Below are 18,646 nucleotides of genomic sequence, written 5' to 3'. Positions count from 1 at the left end.
TCCTGGCCACGGATACCCTTCTTATTCTCTTCCCCATCCATTATGTCATTTTTTATACCGTTGATCATTCCATCCTCCTGGAAGTTCATGCATCCCTAGGCACCAGTGACTTTTGTTGTTCTGGCTCTTGGTTAGTTTCTCTGACCACTCTTTCAGTGGCTTATCCTCCCTCTGGCTCTCTTGATGTCCTCCAGGGCTATGCCCTTGGCCCTGTATGCTTTTCCCTTTTCCCTTTGATATCACACAGCTTTGATTAATAACTCTTCGAGCACTGGAATGGGTTACCTAGGGAGGTGGTGGAATCTCTTTCCTTAGAGGTTTTTAAGGTCAGGCTTGACAAAGTCCTGGCTGGGATGATTTAGTTGGGCATTAAGTCCTGCTTTGAGCAGGGGGTTGGACTATATGACCTCCTGAGTTCTCTTCCAACCCTATGATTCTATGAACTCTTATGTTGTGAGTTGTTAGCTACTTCTTCATCCTCACCTTTTCCCTCTCCCTTCAATGTTGCATCATTATCTGTCTCTTCCACATCTCATCCTGGTTGTCCTGTCACCAGCTCAAATTCAGCATAGTTAAAACTGAAATTCTCCTTCTTTCCATATCCATCTTAGCCCTCTCTTCTCTGTCAGGAGCAGCATTCCACCATTCGCCCTACCCAGGCTTGCAATCTGTGTCATTTCTTTCTTCCTTTCCCTCCACAGAATCTGCCACTAAATCCTCACATTTTTCCTCTCCAGCATCACTGAAATCAGGTTGTTCCTTTCCATTCTCCCAGCCCAACCCTTTCCCAGGGCCTCATCATCTCTTACTGCAACAATTACAACCTTCTTCTCTCTGGCCTCCTTTCTTTTCACTTCACCTTTTCTTCCTTCTGATCAAACTATTTAATGGCCCCTTTAAAATCAGTTATGATAGAAATAACACAATACTAAAAGGGTACGTCCAGACGGGTAGCGAACGATTTATCAAGACGCGATATATCGATCCCCGAACGCACTCCCCTTCGACTCCGGAACTCCACTGGAGCGAGCGGCAGTAGCGGAGTTGACGGGGGAGCCGCGGCCATCAATCCTGCGCCGTGAGGACGGAGGTATGTCGGAATAAGATACGTCAACTTCAGCTACGGTATTCCCGTAGCTGAAGTTGCGTATCTTACATCGACCCCCCCCCCAGTGTAGACCAGGCCTAATAATGTTAGTCAGTGAACAGGAGCTGGCTATCCAGTCAGCTCTTTATGGCCTACTTCTGCTCCCACAGTAAACTTCTGTTTACTTCTATCAGGCACTTGATCCACATTAACCAGAAAGCAAGTGAAGCTAAATAAGCCTTTTTCTCCTCACCTGAGGCACATCCTGTCAACCCTTTAAATCAGCAACTAGCTATGCATTTTTATCAAGAGAAAACATTGGAAAAGTTAAAGCTTTAAAAATAAATATGATGCAGCTTAAGCTTCTAGAGCTTATATTCTGTTTAGCTGGTTTTGACGGTACTCCTTGGGGAAGTCATTAACTGTGGTCTCAGACCAACATTAATTCTTCTGATATGTTAATTTATAACTTGTCAAAAAGTGCTGATCATTACATGAAAGTGTGTAGTGATCTCTTCTGCTTACAGGATATACATTCATATAACAACATAAAGAAGTTAAATTAAGTATAACAGGCAGATACTTATAAATGTTAATAGCTAGTGACAGCAATTAACATTTTTAATTTTTCATTGACCCTCTTCTTAAAAAATAATCTTAGCGCCCCCTACCAATCAGTTGTTCAGGAGTTTACTGGCGGTGCTGTGAGCCTCGGAATGGTAGAGTGTGGCAGTATAATTACAATATTCCAATCCCCGTGCAGTCATTGGGACATATTTTGCTGACAGTCAAGCCAGAGTAAATCCAGGCTCGGAGATTTTAAAGAAGAAATTTCTTTCTTTCTAGCACATACTGGCTGTGTAATAGTTTAGTCTGAGGTTGCAGGTCCTCTTAGTGAAGCTATCTTGAAGTGAAATATTTTTAATTGCTGCAGAATATTTTTAATTGCTTAAACTCAGAGCCGATTTATCTCTACAAACATATTCCAGAGTAATGCCATTATAGTTGTTTTGCTGCAAAAACTGCATCTGGGCCAGATTGCTACTTCAATGATGGTGCCACTGCTAAGATAAAAAGAAGGGAAGAATAAAGAGGTTAAGCACCAGATATCCCTTTAGTGTAAATTGGTGTAGTTCCATTGAAGTCATATGGACCCTGCTGATTAACCCAGTGGAGGATCTGGCCTTAAAAATGCAAACAGAACTCAGTAGTTTTTATTGTTTATAATCTCTTCTGCATTATGCTTTAATTTAACTCTTGGATGTTCAGGTGCAAAAGTACAAATTGGAAGTGACTTCAGTGGTATTACTTTGGTTTTACTGTGGTGTAAGTGAGAACAGAATTTGTCCCAATGTGTATTCCCACCATATTCTGTATAAATAACAAGGGATTTTTTGAATTTACAAGAAAGTGATTATTTTTGTTTTCTTTAGGAGCAATGTCTGGAGGCTTCAACTTTCAGGTTACAGATGGTTTGAACTTTTCACCTCGACAAATTTTTAGTATCACAGCTCGCACTCTAGTTATCAGCCTAGAAATTAACAAAGGACTGGGAGTGTTTCCAGGTATGGCTTCGGCTATAAAATTATTTTGATTCAGTTTACTTGAAATAATTGCATAGGAAATAATGTGTACAATTATATGATAGATATCTGCCAGGCTATAAAACAGCTGTAGATGGATATACGTCTATATTTGTTGTATGCCATGTTGTAGTCATGTTGGTCCTAGGATATTAGAAAGAAATGGTGGGTAAGGTAATATCTTTTATTGGACCAACTTCTGTTGGTGAGAGAGACAAGCTTTTGAGTTTACACTGAGGGTATGTCTATACTACCTGCCGAATCGGCGGGCAACGATCGATCCAGTGGGGGTCGATTTATTACATCTAGTCTAGATGAGTCTAGACGCGATAAATTGACCCCCGAGCACTCTCCCGTCGACTCCTGTACTCCACTGCCGGCAGGCAGAATCGACAGGGCAGGGGCAGCGGCAGCAGTTGACACACTGCAGGGAAGACACCGTGGTGAATAGATCTAAGTACGTTGACTTCAGCTATGTTATTGATGTAGCTGAAGTGCATAACTTAGATCGAGCCCTTCCCCCCCCCCCCAGTGTATACCAGGCCAGAGACCCAAAAAAGAGCTCTGTGTAGAGCAAAAGCTTGTTGCTCTCACCAACAGAAGTTGGTTCAGTAAAAGATATTACCTTACCCACTTTGTTTCTCACATATCCAAATTTGTAATTTTTAAAACCACAGTTGAATTCATTTGTCAAATGTTTAATTTATTGATCTGGGTATTGATATATATGCACATTAGTATGACTTGTACTGTTGCTACTTCTAAACACAGGAGATTATAAACTGAATTAATTCCAAAATTCTTCTTTAAGTTCATAGAAGCTAGTGGTGTAAAGTACGTTTTAGAATATTGAGCCTTTCTCAACTCCTCATAAGTTATAGGAACTGAGTAAAGTTTAATGCCCTCAGGATACTGAATAGCAACATTGATACTAACCAGTGGGCTGATTCACTTAGTTGCTCCTTGAGAAAGTTATGAAAAGCAGCAGAGACCTACAATTGTCTTTTTGATGACTTGGGACGACAGAATTCCTTTGGTTCACATTTGAAAGTTTATGCTTGCAACCATAAGAGCCAACATCTTAACTTTTTAAATGAAAGCCTAAGTCCTGAAGGAGTTGATGGATTAGGATCAGAGATGTTTTGTACTCATCACCGGCAAGTAGACAAGTTTCAAGCTCTGCTGTAGCACAGTTCTGCCCAGAAGTGATTCCTGAATGAGACAGTAGCATAACACGAGACACTGACTTCTGGAAAGGTCCCAGGTTTAACTTTTATAACTGACTCACATCTTGTTACTGGGGCCTAAGAAATAAAGATTTGTCTCTTACCAGCACTTCTGCGTGTTACATCTTTCATACAGATAGTATGTTGCCTGAACTATCTTTGACTTTCAGAGAAGGTTATCCAACAACACAGGGAGGGATTCAGTGTTGGGGAAGTTTGCACTGCAGCTCTTCATCTATATATGTTGTGATAAGCTAGCATGAGAGAAATATTTAAGTTTCTTTACCTTTTAAAACAGAATTCTCATAAATAAAGCCTCATAATACAAGCCACTTAAAGAAACAAAAAAATAGGTTATTGCAGCATGGTCTTGTAATTCAGTCAGTATAAATGTGATTAAAATAAATCCACTTACAAGCCTTATTAATCTGTACCACGCCTGTCTGGTGTTTTTTGGTTTGTAAGGTTGCCTCAGGCACAGGATTTACAGGAATTTCTACTGTAAGCCAAAGATAATTATAAAAAAAAATTCCTGACACATTTTTGTAGGAAGAGTCTCTAGACTTTCTGACAGCCTTCCAGCATGGAAAATATATTTCCTTCACCACCTGCTCAGCTTGGTATATGGTCTTTGCTGAGCTGTTATTTTACTTTGAGTTAGTAAGTATATATATGGAGAGAGAGAAATTGTGCTAACTTTTTTCACATTTTGGTTAACCTTAACTCTTCATTTTTTCCTCATTCTCCCTCTCTCTCTTTTTTGCCACTTGTTCTATAAAAATGAAAAAGCTTGCTCCTAAACATTGAGATTGTCTGTGTAGCGATGTACATTAAACTTGTTTGGTTCAGCTTTTCTGAACTGCGGCACTTTGACTATTCTGAAGGGGTTGTGCCTACAGTAATGGCAATGTTTTTTCTTCTTTTTCAGTAGCCTCCCACCCACAAATATATAATAGTCACAGTCTGGTTACATTTTATGGGATTGAAGGAAGCCTCAATGTTGAAGCAACCTCAGGAATTTTGCTCTATGGGCAGGTGAAGCCTGGACACATTGTAGAGCATGTGTCTGGTCTTCGAAGTTGGGCATAAGCTACTCTACCCATGTTTTATGACTAAAGCTATGTTTATGTCACGGAGGTCATGGAAGTCCCGGAATCCATGACTTCCAGACACTTCTGTGACATTCTCTGCTTCAGTCCCAGGGGTTGCAGGACTCTGGAGCTGACAGCCAGTGGGGCCCTGGCAGGGTTCCAGCAACAAGTGACAGGGCCCCCCTGCAAAGTTCCAGCGACAGGTGACAGATTCCTGAGGGAGCCCTCCTCGGGGTTCCAGCGACAGGTGACAGCCTTGTGCGGGCAGAGGAAGATGCCTTGGGCAAGTGGCTGGGGTGTCCCATTTTCTCTTTGGGAAATATGGTCACCCTGCAGCTCCCAGCCACCGTGGGCGGAGGGGGAATCCACAGCCGCCAGTCACCACAGTGGTGGGGGAAAGCATGGAGCCGCAGCAGCAAAAGTCACAGACAGGTCATTGCTTCCATGAATTTTTGTTTATTGCCTGTGACCTGTCCATGACTTTTACTAAAAATAACCATGACAAAATCTTAGCCTTATTTATGATGTATGGTACATATCTACTAGCTCCGGGAAGAGGGTTGCTGCAGAGGGAGAAATTTCAAGCCACAGAAAAGTGTCTGCACAGAAATATCTGGAATTAGGAGGGTTTCCTCTCAAAAATAAATATTTAGGAGAAGCAATGGCCTGAATAATTGAGTGAGCCTGAGTTACTCTATGAGATGAAAACAAGTTTAATATTAGTTATACAGAAAGAGAATTACCTGAGCCAGTAGGTGGTGGGTTGTATCATCCACAACTCTATAGCTATTTTCTGGTCCGCAAATCCCTACTGTTTAAATTGGCTAGGAAGTGGGGGAATGAAGAAGGGGGGGAACATTTAAAATACACATAATTTAAAGCACCCTATCTATGGGGGCCTGGCTAATGTTTCCTAAGCAGTGTGGCTCTTAAGAGGCACAGAGGTGATACGAGGGAGAAGGACGAAAGAGGACAGAACAGGAAGATCTCATTTCAGCATAACGATAACTCAGTTTCAGAGTATATATAGTTTAAGCCAAGATACAGCTATTGCCTTGTAAATAAGGAGAACGCTTAAAGTACCATCTGATTAAAACATTCCCATTCTTCATATATTATTCTGAATTACTCATTTGCAAAGATTATGTTTTACTGGAGACTGGTTGATGATTCAGGCTCCAAGGATATATATTACTAATGTCCAAAATGATCTATGTACGCCCATAAATGCTTGTTGTTCAAGGGCAAGCTAAACCTGGAGGGGAAGGAGATGTGGGAAATTCATGAGACCATTCTTTATTGTAATTTATGGTACACTATTGCACTGTAGGTTTTAAGAAAAAAAATACATTTCCTTTCTAGCAAGCTGAAGTGTTAATATTCTTAAATTTACTGAAAATAATTTGCGAAAAGAAGTTTTGTCAAAAGGAAAACATTATAAGGAAGTTTTAATGAATAGATTAGTTATTTCAGAAGTATTTATTCTAAAGTAGAATAAAATGGCTAACATTGCATGGTAATGTTCAGTGGACAATGCTGCATGCATGGCATTTGAAGATGATGTACTTTTTAGTGTTACGTTCACTCTTTTAGGGAGTCACTAGCTTTGTTCTGTTGTCACAACTATTGAATACATTGTCTTGGTTTGGCTACATTCCAGGGTGCCTTTTGGTAGCCCCTAATCCAGTGGGCATCGGTTATTATAGTACTATGTATGCAAAGGATTTTTGGCCTCCTCTATATCTATGCATATGTTTTAATATTAGTGAAATAAATCATTATGAAGATACATTTTCTATTTCACACCAGTGTGGTGATTGTGTAGTGCTTTTTTGGGGTTTTTTACTTTTTCAATTGATTTGATTTGATTTAACTTCAATGCTCTACTATCATTGGTATGAATGAAGTGCAGTACAGGCTACTACAAAAATACCTTCTGCCACTTTGTCTGAGTCCTCTGGGCTGCAAAATCTCTGGGTCGGAGGGAGGCCACACCGCCTCACTGCATCACTGGGCTCATGACCTAGTATTGGGAGAATCAGTGGTTAGTGTCTCAACCGTTCTAGCGGGCGGAACAAATAAGCAGTCTCTAAGCTTTAGTCCTTAGGCAGGGCGGAGCTGATGAGCGGTCAATAGCTCTAACCCTTAGGCAGGGGAGTGCTGGCCAACAGTCTAGAGTGCTAGCCCTTAGGCAGGGGAATGCTGGCCAACAGTCTAGAGTGCTAGCCCTTAGGTAGGGGAGCACTGGCCAACAGTCTAGAGCGCTAGCCCTTAGGCAGGGGAATGCTGGCCAACAGTCTAGAGTGCTAGCCCTTAGGCAGGGGAGCACTGGCCAACAGTCTAGAGCGCTAGCCCTTAGGCAGGGGAGCACTGGCCAACAGTCTAGCACCCTGGCTCTGGCAGGTGACAGACAGACACAGGTTTCGTGGTTTATGGTGGGGAGGCTGCCACCCCAGAGGTGGGGTTGCAGGGGAAGGGGGATGCATGCCCACTCAACTCCACTGCATCCCAGCCCAGGACCCTAACAGTGGCAAAGTGTTCTGCCACTGGATCAGTGGGGATCCTCCCGCAACATGCTGACTGGCTGTTAAGCTGCAATACCAACAAACTAAAGTCTGGTTTCCCTGGGCTACTTCCTACCAGAGTTCTGGATCAGGCTACGTGGTCTCAGGCTCCTCTGTTTCATCAGGGTACTCAGCCGCCGGCAGTCCCACCAGCACTTTCCCCGGCCTTGGTCCTCTCCAGGGCCATGGTGCTGCCTGGCTTTGCAGATGGGTCAGCAGGCAGCAGCAAGAAGGACACGTCTGTCTCCTTCCCGGGCTTTGTTCCAACTGAGCTAGGGGCTCCATCTTTTGTACTTCTTGCCTCGCCCCTCAACTTCCGGTGGGAGGGCCAAGCCCGGCCTGACTCTGCCCACTTGGGCAGAGAGCGTGGTTCCTCCCCCTCTGGCTCAGAGGGAGGCTACACCACTTCACTACAGTGTAAATAAAAGCTACTGTATGTGAACTTGCCTAATGACAAAGATCTGCATTTGTTGGGGGACACCCTTATTCTTTGAGTATTGAGATATGAGAATTAGGGAGATAGTCAAACAACTAATTTTATTAAGTGCTATATAAATGAAAGTATACTTAGATTATGGGCTGTGTGGTACATATGAAAGTTTTCCTGTGGTGAAATATTTACATTGTTGTAAACTTGTATTATATTTAATTATTATTTAGGGTCTAGGAAACTTATTTCAGCTCATGATCTGAAAGCTGTAACCAACGATGTGGCCAACACAGGAAACAGAACTATCACTTTTACAATTGTCAGAGCCCCAAAACTTGGAAGACTGATCAGAATAGACACAGACAACACCACACAGGATATTTCCACTTTTACTCAATCCATGGTAAGCATTCACGTTACAGAAAGTCCAGTGGCAGACTGTTATTGTAAAGTGAATCCTAGTTATTCATTCTTTGCCCAGGCCTTTTACATTTGTTTTAGTGCCAGCCATGTGTCCCATCGCAATCATTGCCCAATTTAGCTGTGTCATTCAATATCTGGCAATTTGCAGTGACCACTAGATGAGAAGCCCCTGCTCTCCCTATTGGAAATTGGTGAAGTCTGAATAATTTTCACTCTCTTGTTTTGGTTATAATAGTATTTATTTAACTAAGGTGGACTTTTCCAATGTCCAGTGCTAGTCGGTTGATCCAGTTTCCCTTCCTGATTTCTCACTCCTCACTAGTGCACAGGTTGGAAGTCATTGGTCCTGGGTGAAGAAGTCATCAAAGAAGTCCCTTGGGGTGTTTAACACCAAATGTCATGATCACTTAGGCTGGACCCAGTCCCCCTGAAGTCAGTAGGAGTCTTTCTGTTAACTTCAGTGAACATTAGATTAGGCTCTTAAAGAGCATCCCCCTGAAGGAAATGCTTGGATAGAAGAATTTTAACCAGGATGCAGGACCTTGAATTTGAAGGGTTAAAAAGAGGGAACTTCATTTACCTTCCATGAAGAACGTTATAGGGGTGGCTGCTACTAAAAGAGAATTACTGAGCCTTTGTGTAAAGCATCTGGATATAATTGTGTGTTCCACAAAACAAATTACTCTCAGAGAACATTCCTTACAGCGAGACTTAAGGAGCTCAATCTATGTAGCTTATAGAACAGAAAGTTAAGAAGTGACTTGGTCATGATCTAGAAGTACTTACATAGAAAAGAGATATCTGATAGTAGACAGCTACTTAATCTGCAAACAGGTCATAACAAGGTCCTGTGGCTGGAAGTTGAAGCTTGACCAATATAAAACTGGAAATAAGGGGAAAATTTTTAACCGCAATTACCAACAACTTACCAAGGAATGTGGTGGATTCTCCATCACTTGAAATCTTTAGATCGAGAGTAGATGTTTCTCTAAAACATATGCTGTAGTTCAACCACAGTTATTGAGCTTGATGCAGGAATTACTGGGTGAAATTCTGTGGTTTGTGTTATGCAGGAAGTCAGCTCAGATGGCCATAATGGTCCCTTCTGGTCTTAAAATCTCTGAATTTATGAACATAAGGTTTACACAGTTATGTACTCACGTCAGGAAATGCCATAGCTTAGGTTGTAATGTAATTTTTACTCTGTTCTCTTGTGGATATGGTACAGTCTCTAAATGTTATTTATAAAATAATACTTCAAAATGCCCTGCAGCTCCTTTCTATAACCTTATATCTTACAAACTCTGGTACAACTCTGTCCTTGGGAGTTTTTGGACCCAGAGTCTCCAACAAGTGCAGCTTCATTAGTGGTAGCTGTATTGTAGATAAGGCTCAGGTGTTTTAACTATTGTCCTCTAACCTTATGAGGGAAATGGGAAAAGAGAAGGAAAATTTTATGTTGGGAAAAATTCTCACCTGGCTTAGCTCAGTGTGTTTTAGCCATATAGGAGCAAGCTAAACAGCAATGAAAAAGGTAGCAAATATGGTTGATAATGTATATTTGGAGCTTAGAATTGTGCAAATATTCAGTAGGAATTTGAGATAAAAAATAGTAAAGTCCATGAAGAATAAGAGATTCAGGTTCTGTTTGTTAATAAAATTCTTGTGAATCAGGTTTGAACTGGAAAGCATTTTGGTTCAATTTAGTTTTTTCAATTTCTTTGGTCTTATAGTCAGTGTTCAGAAATATATACTTCTCACTGCAAGTGAAACTCATTTATCTTGACTAAAGAAGAAGTGAGCTAATCTCCTTCCTTATGTCTGTGTTTCATTGCCTCAAAAAAGCCATAATTATCAGCCACTTTCCATTGAACTTGTCCAAGGCCAGCTGTTTTGCAGCCAACATAAAAAACTAATTTGTGCATCTTATTTTCCAGGCCTGTTAGATTAATTTTGAATACAGTGGATTGTTTTCTTGGCAATCTTTTCATGATATCTCAACAATCTTTTTGCTCATTCAACTAGCCACTTGCTTCCTCCCCAGACTAAATCCAAATGTGTTTATTTAATTAAACTGAATACAACTCATTCAATTATCTTCTAATTTTTAATCCTATTTGAAACAGTTGCATAAATGGACCAAAAAAATCCATGCCAGTGGCATCCTCTCCTTGGCCCAGAGACTCCTATGTGCGTGCAGTAAAACTACCCTAGATAGATTTTAAAGAAATAGTAAAAATCATAAATTTACTTTGTCCAGCTTTGTCCAGCTTGGAGCTACGCTTATGAGAGTGATCCTGTCCCTGTATCTACATGGACATATGACCTTTTTGCATCATTTTGGGGGATTCTTGCAAACACCAGTCACAAAGGGCAAAGTTTAGCAATAACTATATTTTTGGGGCAACACACATTATGTTATTTTGGACGTTGTTTTGGAAGTTTGGCCCCCAGGGCTCAGTTCTCCCATTAATGTCAGTGGAAACTTTTCCATTGATTTCAGTGGGAGCAGGGTTGGTCCCATTCATAGTTGGAGCTTAGATTTCATAGTGCTAAATGCTTTAGAAACACTAGAAATGCTTTAGATAGATAGAATTAGTCCATTCAAAAATATGTCATGGAAACCCATGCTAGAGAAGTCCATGAGATGACCTCAAGCTGTGTAAAGAAGTATTTATGGGTTATAAATTTAGAAAAAATACCATCTCAACAGCGATCTCATTGGCAATCACAAACTAACACAGGTTAAGCCAGGTCAGTTAGTTCAATGAGAGTTCTGCAAGGATTCGGTATGTAACACTCTTCTCTCTGAGTCAGTGAACCAGTGCTTCAGCATGAGGATAAATCTGTTGGATGAGACTTGAAAACAAAGTCCTGACCTCTTGTGCTTACTAGAGATACCACGGCACTTTCACAAGATTATGGGTATTAACCCTGAGATTCTGACCAAATTCCAGTGCAGGTAATTGCTTTTTGTAGACTAGAAATTCAATTGAAAATGTATTCTTCATTTCTTGCCCTGACTGATGCTTAGTGGTCTTGCTATGTGCTGTTGAATAGATATGCATTCCCAGGGACAGATACACTTCAGTGGTGGGAGAAGTGGTGTGTATGTGTTTGTGTATATATGTATAGTTTGTATCAGTTGTACAAAAAAAGTGTTGATGTGAAAAGTGGCAGGCAAAGTGTTGTATGTAGATATGTTTATTTCTCTGAAGATATCCTACTGGACTCTCACTCCTGAGTCTTAACTCCTTGTCATGAGACTGGCAGAACTCTATTAACTCTTAAGTTTATTGATCCTCAAAGGCAGCAATAGCAGGATAGAGTGTGAGGTAGATTCCTTACTGGCTGTTGTGTGCCATTCCCTGCTGAGTATACAAGCTGCCCGGCATGGACTCCAGTCAGCTCCTTATGGACCATAGTTGGTGAAGGAGCTGCCCTATAGAGAGCATGACTTAACAGTCATTGAACCAGCTCCTCCAGCTCCCAGCTCCTAGGTATTTTTTACTGTCTTACCCTTTTGAGGGCCTGCTCACTTATTTCTATGTCACTTCTACTTCTAAAGGAAGTTTAGAATTTAAGAGCTTGGGAAGTTCTGCCAGTCTGGCGCTAATGACTTGAAGATTGCACAGATTATATATTCAAGGCAGTAGAACTACAAGGTAATTTCCCCACATACATTATGTATACAATCATTAAGCATTGTCATGGACACTTTTGTTCTGCTTCAGACTGTTGTGCCTATGATTATTCTCCAGTTGTACCTCTGTATTCAAGTGACTGACTCCCTCTACTTTGAACAGGTGGATGAAGGCTTGATCATCTATGAGCACACACATAATGAGGCTGTAGGCTGGAGTGCAGAAGATTCCTTTACATTTACAGTCTCCTCCCCACCAGCAGTTCTGGATCTCCAGGTGTTTCACGTTGCCATTTCATATGAAATTAACAGACATGATCACAGTAGTCGCCTGCTTGCAAATACAGGTAAGGTTACTGTGCTCTTTGAGACTCCTAATGTTTATGATCACATGTGGGATCCAATGAGCAAGTTAGAAAAACTGCAGGGCAAACTTTTCCTCAATAACAAGTGACCAAAATATTTATAGCATAGATTGCAGTGTAAGTAATATTTTGCAAATGATTTCCAGTTGTTTTAGTAAACATTTAAAGGGACACTGGTCAAAATGTAGTTTAAGTCCAAACTGTATGTTTTGCAAAAACAGAAAGGTTTTTGAGTTTATTATTAATAGAAAGGTTTTTGTGAATTATTTCTTTTATATGCCTCTTTCTGATGCCTGGCCAGAAGACTAGCCTGGGAAACTAAAGTTCACTAAACCTTTTTTTTTTTAAAGAGACCTTAAAATATTAAAATACTTTAGAAATTCAATATATTTATTTGTTCCTCTTTAATGTTGTGGTTACAATTCTCCTTTTTTGCTGTAATGATGTGGTAGTAATTTCTAGGGAAAATAATACAGTGTCTTCTGTAGCTGTAAGGTATTGCTACATCTTTAATCCAACACCCATCCATCAATATAGGAATTTATCCCCTGACTTTTAAATCTCTACTTTTTAAAAAAATGTGGTAATAAATTTCTAGCTGTGACAGACGGTAATGTGGGATATAACTATACCAGGAGAGCATTTGAAACATTAACTCCATATCCGTCTTCCCTGAGCTCCATTAGTATTGCTACTGCACATGTGCATCTTATTTCTGAAATGTTGCAATGACCAAGTAATAGTTTTTAAATTGCTCTTTTTCTTTCTGCAAGGTGCTATTGTTCAGGAAGGAGGTAAAGTCCTAATCAACAAAACAAATTTAGATGCTTCAAATCTATTAGTTAAGTTACCCGAGGTGCAACGTTCTATATATGAAGTCTGGTATCAAGTTATATCTTTACCTCAGCATGGCATAATTGTGGTTGGAGAAAGAAATATTACCAAAGAAAAACCTAACTTCTCACAGTACATACTTAACAAATTTGGAATCGTTTACATGCATGATAACTCTGAATCACTTGCTGATCATTTCACTTTTGCTGTTTGGTTAAACCTGAAGAGTAAGTCTGCAAGAAAGCCTGATACTGATGTTTTGGAAGAGATGTTTAATATCACCATTGTTCCAGTGAATGACCAAGTTCCAGAGTTGAAGACTAAAGGACTGCGTTTGAAAGTTATGCAAGGAGATAGATCTGTGCTAGGACCAGAAAATCTGAAAGTCGAAGACTTAGATAACAGTCCAGGAGAGATCAAATACACCATCATTAGCAATCCTACCAATGGCTATTTAGCAATGATGAACAATCTCAGTACATCCATACAAGATTTCACGCAAACTGATGTTGATAGTGGCAGAGTTTGGTTTGTACAAGATGGAAGTTCATCCTCTGGGGTTTTTTACTTTAGTGTGACTGATGGCAAACATCGCCCATTATACAAACTTTTCAACCTTGAAGTCACACCAGTTTCTCTCACCCTAGTCAACCTTACTGATGTGATACTTCCACAGGGTCAGACCTCTGTCACTATTACTAATGTACAGCTATCAGCTACAACAAATGGAAAAAGTACTGACATTAGTTATGAAATAACAGTGCCCTTCAAATTTGGCCATTTACTGATTGGAAATGAGCAGGTTACTAAGTTTGAGCAGGCAGACTTATACTCAGGAAGACTGTCTTATCTTATGACAAATCTCAGTGCATCCCGGGATATATTGGAGTTTATGTTGTTCACCTCAGAAAGTAATCTTACAGGACAGGTACTCAATATCATAGCAGAGCCTTTGGTGAAAGCTGCATTTGACCTGAAAATTCCAAACAGGATGGCTTATCAATTAAGGATCAAGGACCTGGATGCTACGGAATTAGCTAATCTGACAAATAGCAATCCCAAATTTGAAGTGATAGTGGCCCCAGCTCATGGAAGAATTGTAAGAAGAAGGTTGATAAATGATGCTATGTTTGTAGGAATTAATTTGTTCACACAAAATGACATTGACAGAGGTGTTGTGCTGGTTGATGTAGATGCTAATATGACAGGTATTGATATGTTAAATGACTCGTTCACATTCATACTCAGGGCTGATGATGTGCAGCCTGCTGTAGGCTATTTTCAATATGTCATAATGCCATATGATCCTTTACTTGTGCAGAGTTTTACAAGTCAAATGCCTTTCTTAACCCACACTGATACTTTAAAAATTCATACTACTTCCAAGGATGAGCCACCAGTTTCCCAACAGGATGAGGAACATACGGAAGCACTGGGAAAGACTGTACAGATCAGGTGGCAAAACCGAAATCGCTGGGGAAATCAAAATGAGGAAGAGTCATTGCTTAATGAGGAACCAGTCGAGAGCAGATCTGCAAGGACTGAGACCACTGTTAAAGCAAATGCCAAAAGTCCCAGAGTGAAGCCACGTGAAAGCAGCAACCCTTTGTCCATCATTATCCCACTTGCATCAGTGGCTCTTTTACTCATTGTCGCTGTTATTTCCGTGTGTTTTTTTCTAATGTGTCATAAGACAGAAAAGGCAAAATCTCTCATCAAAAATCGAACACAGACAGTTCCCAGCACTCCAGGTCTCAGTCCAGAACGGAGCCTGACCGTACCCATGGTCACAGTGACGCCTCTTCCAAAAGGGACTGAAAACAGCACAGCCACCCCATTTGTGGCAGTCAGATGTAAACAGCTCCTTCCCACACCAGTTGCTTCGGCTGAAAAAAATTCTCTACAAAACAGCTGGTTAAACCTTGATCCTGAAATGCTCCAGCACTGTCGAAAAACAAACCCAACTTTGAAACACAATCAGTATTGGGTGTAGAGTGTGGCCATTTTGGATCATGTGGATTAATATCGTTTAAAAAAAAATATATATATAATGTTGACATTTGATCATTCTTTATTATACTTATTTATTATGGGTCAAATTCTGCTCTCTTTACTTTGAGCATGATCCAAACCTCAGTGAAGGCAATGCACTGACTCCTATTGACTTCAGTGGGCTTTGGATCAGACTCTTAGTTATTATATAGACAAAATACCCACTGACTTCAGTGCCTTCTTTATCCTTGTGTATTTTAAATTAACTCATTATGTGCAGTATTTGTTATTACCCTTGAAAGGGATAAGGCAGCATAAACATGGTGTCATTTACTGTATATTTTTATACACGATTACTTTTTAAAGACTCAAATTTGATACAAATAATTTGTATCTTGTCTGAACCAGCTTACTTTAAAGAAAACACAACTGTTTTAATAAATAATTGCCAAAATGCTAATCTCAGGCACGTCAGTTAAACCTGAATGCTGTTCAAAGACCAGTGCTAAAGCAACAAAGCTGTGATTATTTTGACAAGTATTCATCAAGATCCTTGGGCTGGAAGCCTAGGATTCTTCTCCAAGGATACTACAACAGTGATAATAGATGCATGATTCTGGTAAAACACTTATTACTAGGAGCTTTTGTTTGTTCTTTTTGTCATTTATTTTTAAACTCTAGCCTCCAAGGTCTGCTGAATGTCAGAATGCATGTCTGACCTCTAATCCACATGGCAAAAAACTATCAGCCAGCCTGTCTACAGCATTATCTTTAAGCTCTGGGTTTTGTCTACAGAAACATATCGAATGTCCTACTGCTGTCTAAGGGCTGAATTCTGTCCTCAGTAACACAAGTTCTGCTGTGTTTGAAGTCAGTGAGTCCAACCTGTGAGACAGCAGAATTTAGTCCTCTACTACTGTACAATAGAATTTGTTGTTAAACGACTGAGAAAAATAAATCTGCGTGAAGTTGAGAAAATGAATATACTATGGAAGAGTTTCATAACTTATTGTTATCAAGGAACTTTAACCATTTGTGCCTTAAACACTATGAAATAAATTACTTACTCCAATTTAGCTACATAGATAAAATGTGCAATAATTTCTCTTTAAAGGAAATATTTTTATTTGTATGAAAGTCCTTGCTAAGCAGTGATCTACAATCCAGTTTTAAGGTCCAATCCTGCCTTCAGTGAAGACAATGGCAAAACTTCCATTGACTTCAGAGAGCAGAACTGGACCTTAATAGAAGATTGCTGAGATCTTAACTGGTCTCATTATTTATCGCCTGATCTATTTTAAAAATTTTATTTGGAAGACCATTTCCCAGCTTCTAAACTAGCTTTTATGATCACGTACCTGGTGTGGACTCACCACAATGCTTTACAGAGCTCGTACTAAAATGTCATTGTAATTTGACATCCAAATACTACCATTCTTACTTTAACATCCAGGACTGTAGCTGTATAAACGTTCTCATTGCCATTTCCTTTGCAGCATAAGGAACTGTTTAACCATAAACGGTATTCCCCCATTTATTTATTCCATTTAGGTGAATTTCATCCCAGTGCAGGGGGCCTTGCCAAGACCTTGGTTACCACTATGCCCTGAGGGCCAAATTATGGATGCTTAAGCACAGGAGTGCTGGGGAAGGGAAGGCACAGGAAGCTTTCCTAATCCCTCACCTCTCCCAGCCATGGACAGCTGTAATTAAGATGCTTTATGATATGTCATACGGTATAGGGATTCCAGAGGGTCCATTTCTACTGGAAAGCCCCACAAGGGTATATAAACACTCAGGGCCAAATCCTCAGCTGGTGAAGTCAGTGGAGCTACGTCAGTTCAGACCAGCTAATGATCTGGTCCATAGGTCAAGTATTCCCAAATTAAAATGTTTGATGACTTAGGGCCCAACCCTGCAGTCCTTGTACAAGCACAACTTCCACTGAGTCCATAAGGATAATGTGAGTGGATCCTGAATAAGAATTACAGAATTAAACACTGGTCACTGGTGGACTATTGTTGTGATTTCAGAAACTAACATTTTACAGTCAATGTCCGATGTATTGTTTTTACTTCATCTTATAAATGTATTTTTGTTTTGTAAAAGTGGGATTTTTTAAAAGGATCCTTTTGTGACGTTGCACTCCATATGTTTTATGGAAATGTGCTTATGAGTACAAAGTAACTGGAATATGCTTTATGCAAAAGGTCTCTGTGACTGAACCCATCACAGTGGCGTAGTCGAATAGGATATGTGCACAGCTGATTGCTTTGAGACACTGCTAGTGATTTTAAGTGAGTTTTAAGTGTGGTGGCTGGAGAACAGACAAAGTGGTTACTGGTTTGTTATTTTCTGTTTGTTATTTCGGGTTAGGGAAATAGGGACAGAAAAGTAAGCAAAATAAGTAAGAGTGAAGCTCAGAAGAAGCTAGAACTGCACAGATTGCAGATTGCCCCAAAAGGCTGAACACTGGGCGCTGGGAAAGTCCGTGTTAACTAAGAAGCCCCTGAGCTGAGTGGATCTCAGTTTCAGTGAACTGCAGAGAGGTGTGGCCCAACCTCTGGGTCTGTGCTGAAGCTGACTGAAATGTCTAACTCAGCAAGATAGGAGCGGAGCGGCACCTGTTCTGGCAGGAGGGTTGTTCTCAGTGGTATCCCAGCTCATTGAGTGACAGTCTCAAGGAAAGACAAATGGAAATTGATGTGCAATTTGCCTGGGAAAAGGCTGCCATGAAGGCAGAAGCAGCCAGACAAAGGGCTGCACATCAGCAAGCACTGGACTTAAAAGACAAAGAGATTGAAGCACAGAAAGCTGCCCAGGAGGAGAAGGAAAGAGAGATGCAGCATGCTCAGGAGGAGAAGAAAAGAGAACTGGGTAGCAGATGCCCTGTCCAGAAAAAAGGAATTTTAGACGTACTGCCTCCACCATGGACAGTGTCATGGCAGTAAATTCAGGAGGAGGGTGTGATGTTGCACTCCATATGTTTTATGGAAATATGCTTATGAGTGTAAATATGATGTAACTGGAAAAGGTCTCTGTGACCGAACCCATCACAGTGGAGACTGAACCCGTCACACTTTCATTACCAAATAGATTTCAAAATTGCAACATAAGATTGTGATGAAAAGATTTGTAAGAACAACAAAGAATTCAGTTTTATACATTGCAACATGTTGTTTTTTAAAAAGCTATAAAAAGTTGAGTTATAGAGCAGAAATACATCACTTTATCCTGCTACAAATAAAATCTTGTTTCCCAGTTTCCTAGTGGTTTTTTTTTTTTAATGATGTATATTTCATTGGAATATAAATAGGCTTTTCCACACAAAATCAGATCACTGGTGCATCATATCTGGTATTCTGCTTCTAACAGTGGTTGGAACTTGATGCTACAAAGACAAATGGG

General features: G+C 40.3%; 1 protein-coding gene across 2 annotated transcripts in view; it reads left to right on the top strand.

The window, feature by feature from the left end:
* LOC117879404 (chondroitin sulfate proteoglycan 4-like) overlaps positions 1-18,646 on the top strand; it is a 116,852-nt gene that overhangs the window by 42,263 nt on the left and 55,943 nt on the right. Inside the window, exons 7-10 of one of the 2 annotated variants that reach the window (XM_034774582.1) lie at positions 2,521-2,652; positions 8,212-8,384; positions 12,211-12,394; positions 13,186-17,447. In XM_034774582.1, coding sequence (XP_034630473.1) covers positions 2,521-2,652; positions 8,212-8,384; positions 12,211-12,394; positions 13,186-15,239 — 2,543 coding nt within the window. In that variant the 3' untranslated portion in view covers positions 15,240-17,447. Of the gene's footprint in view, positions 1-2,520; positions 2,653-8,211; positions 8,385-12,210; positions 12,395-13,185; positions 17,448-18,646 lie in introns of those variants that run through there. The other variant, XM_034774583.1, reaches the window with a different exon arrangement.

The sequence above is a fragment of the Trachemys scripta genome, chromosome 6 (genome assembly GCF_013100865.1).
Source record: "Trachemys scripta elegans isolate TJP31775 chromosome 6, CAS_Tse_1.0, whole genome shotgun sequence".
NCBI lineage: Eukaryota > Metazoa > Chordata > Testudines > Emydidae > Trachemys > Trachemys scripta.
This window is presented reverse-complemented; position numbering and strand designations above follow the sequence as displayed.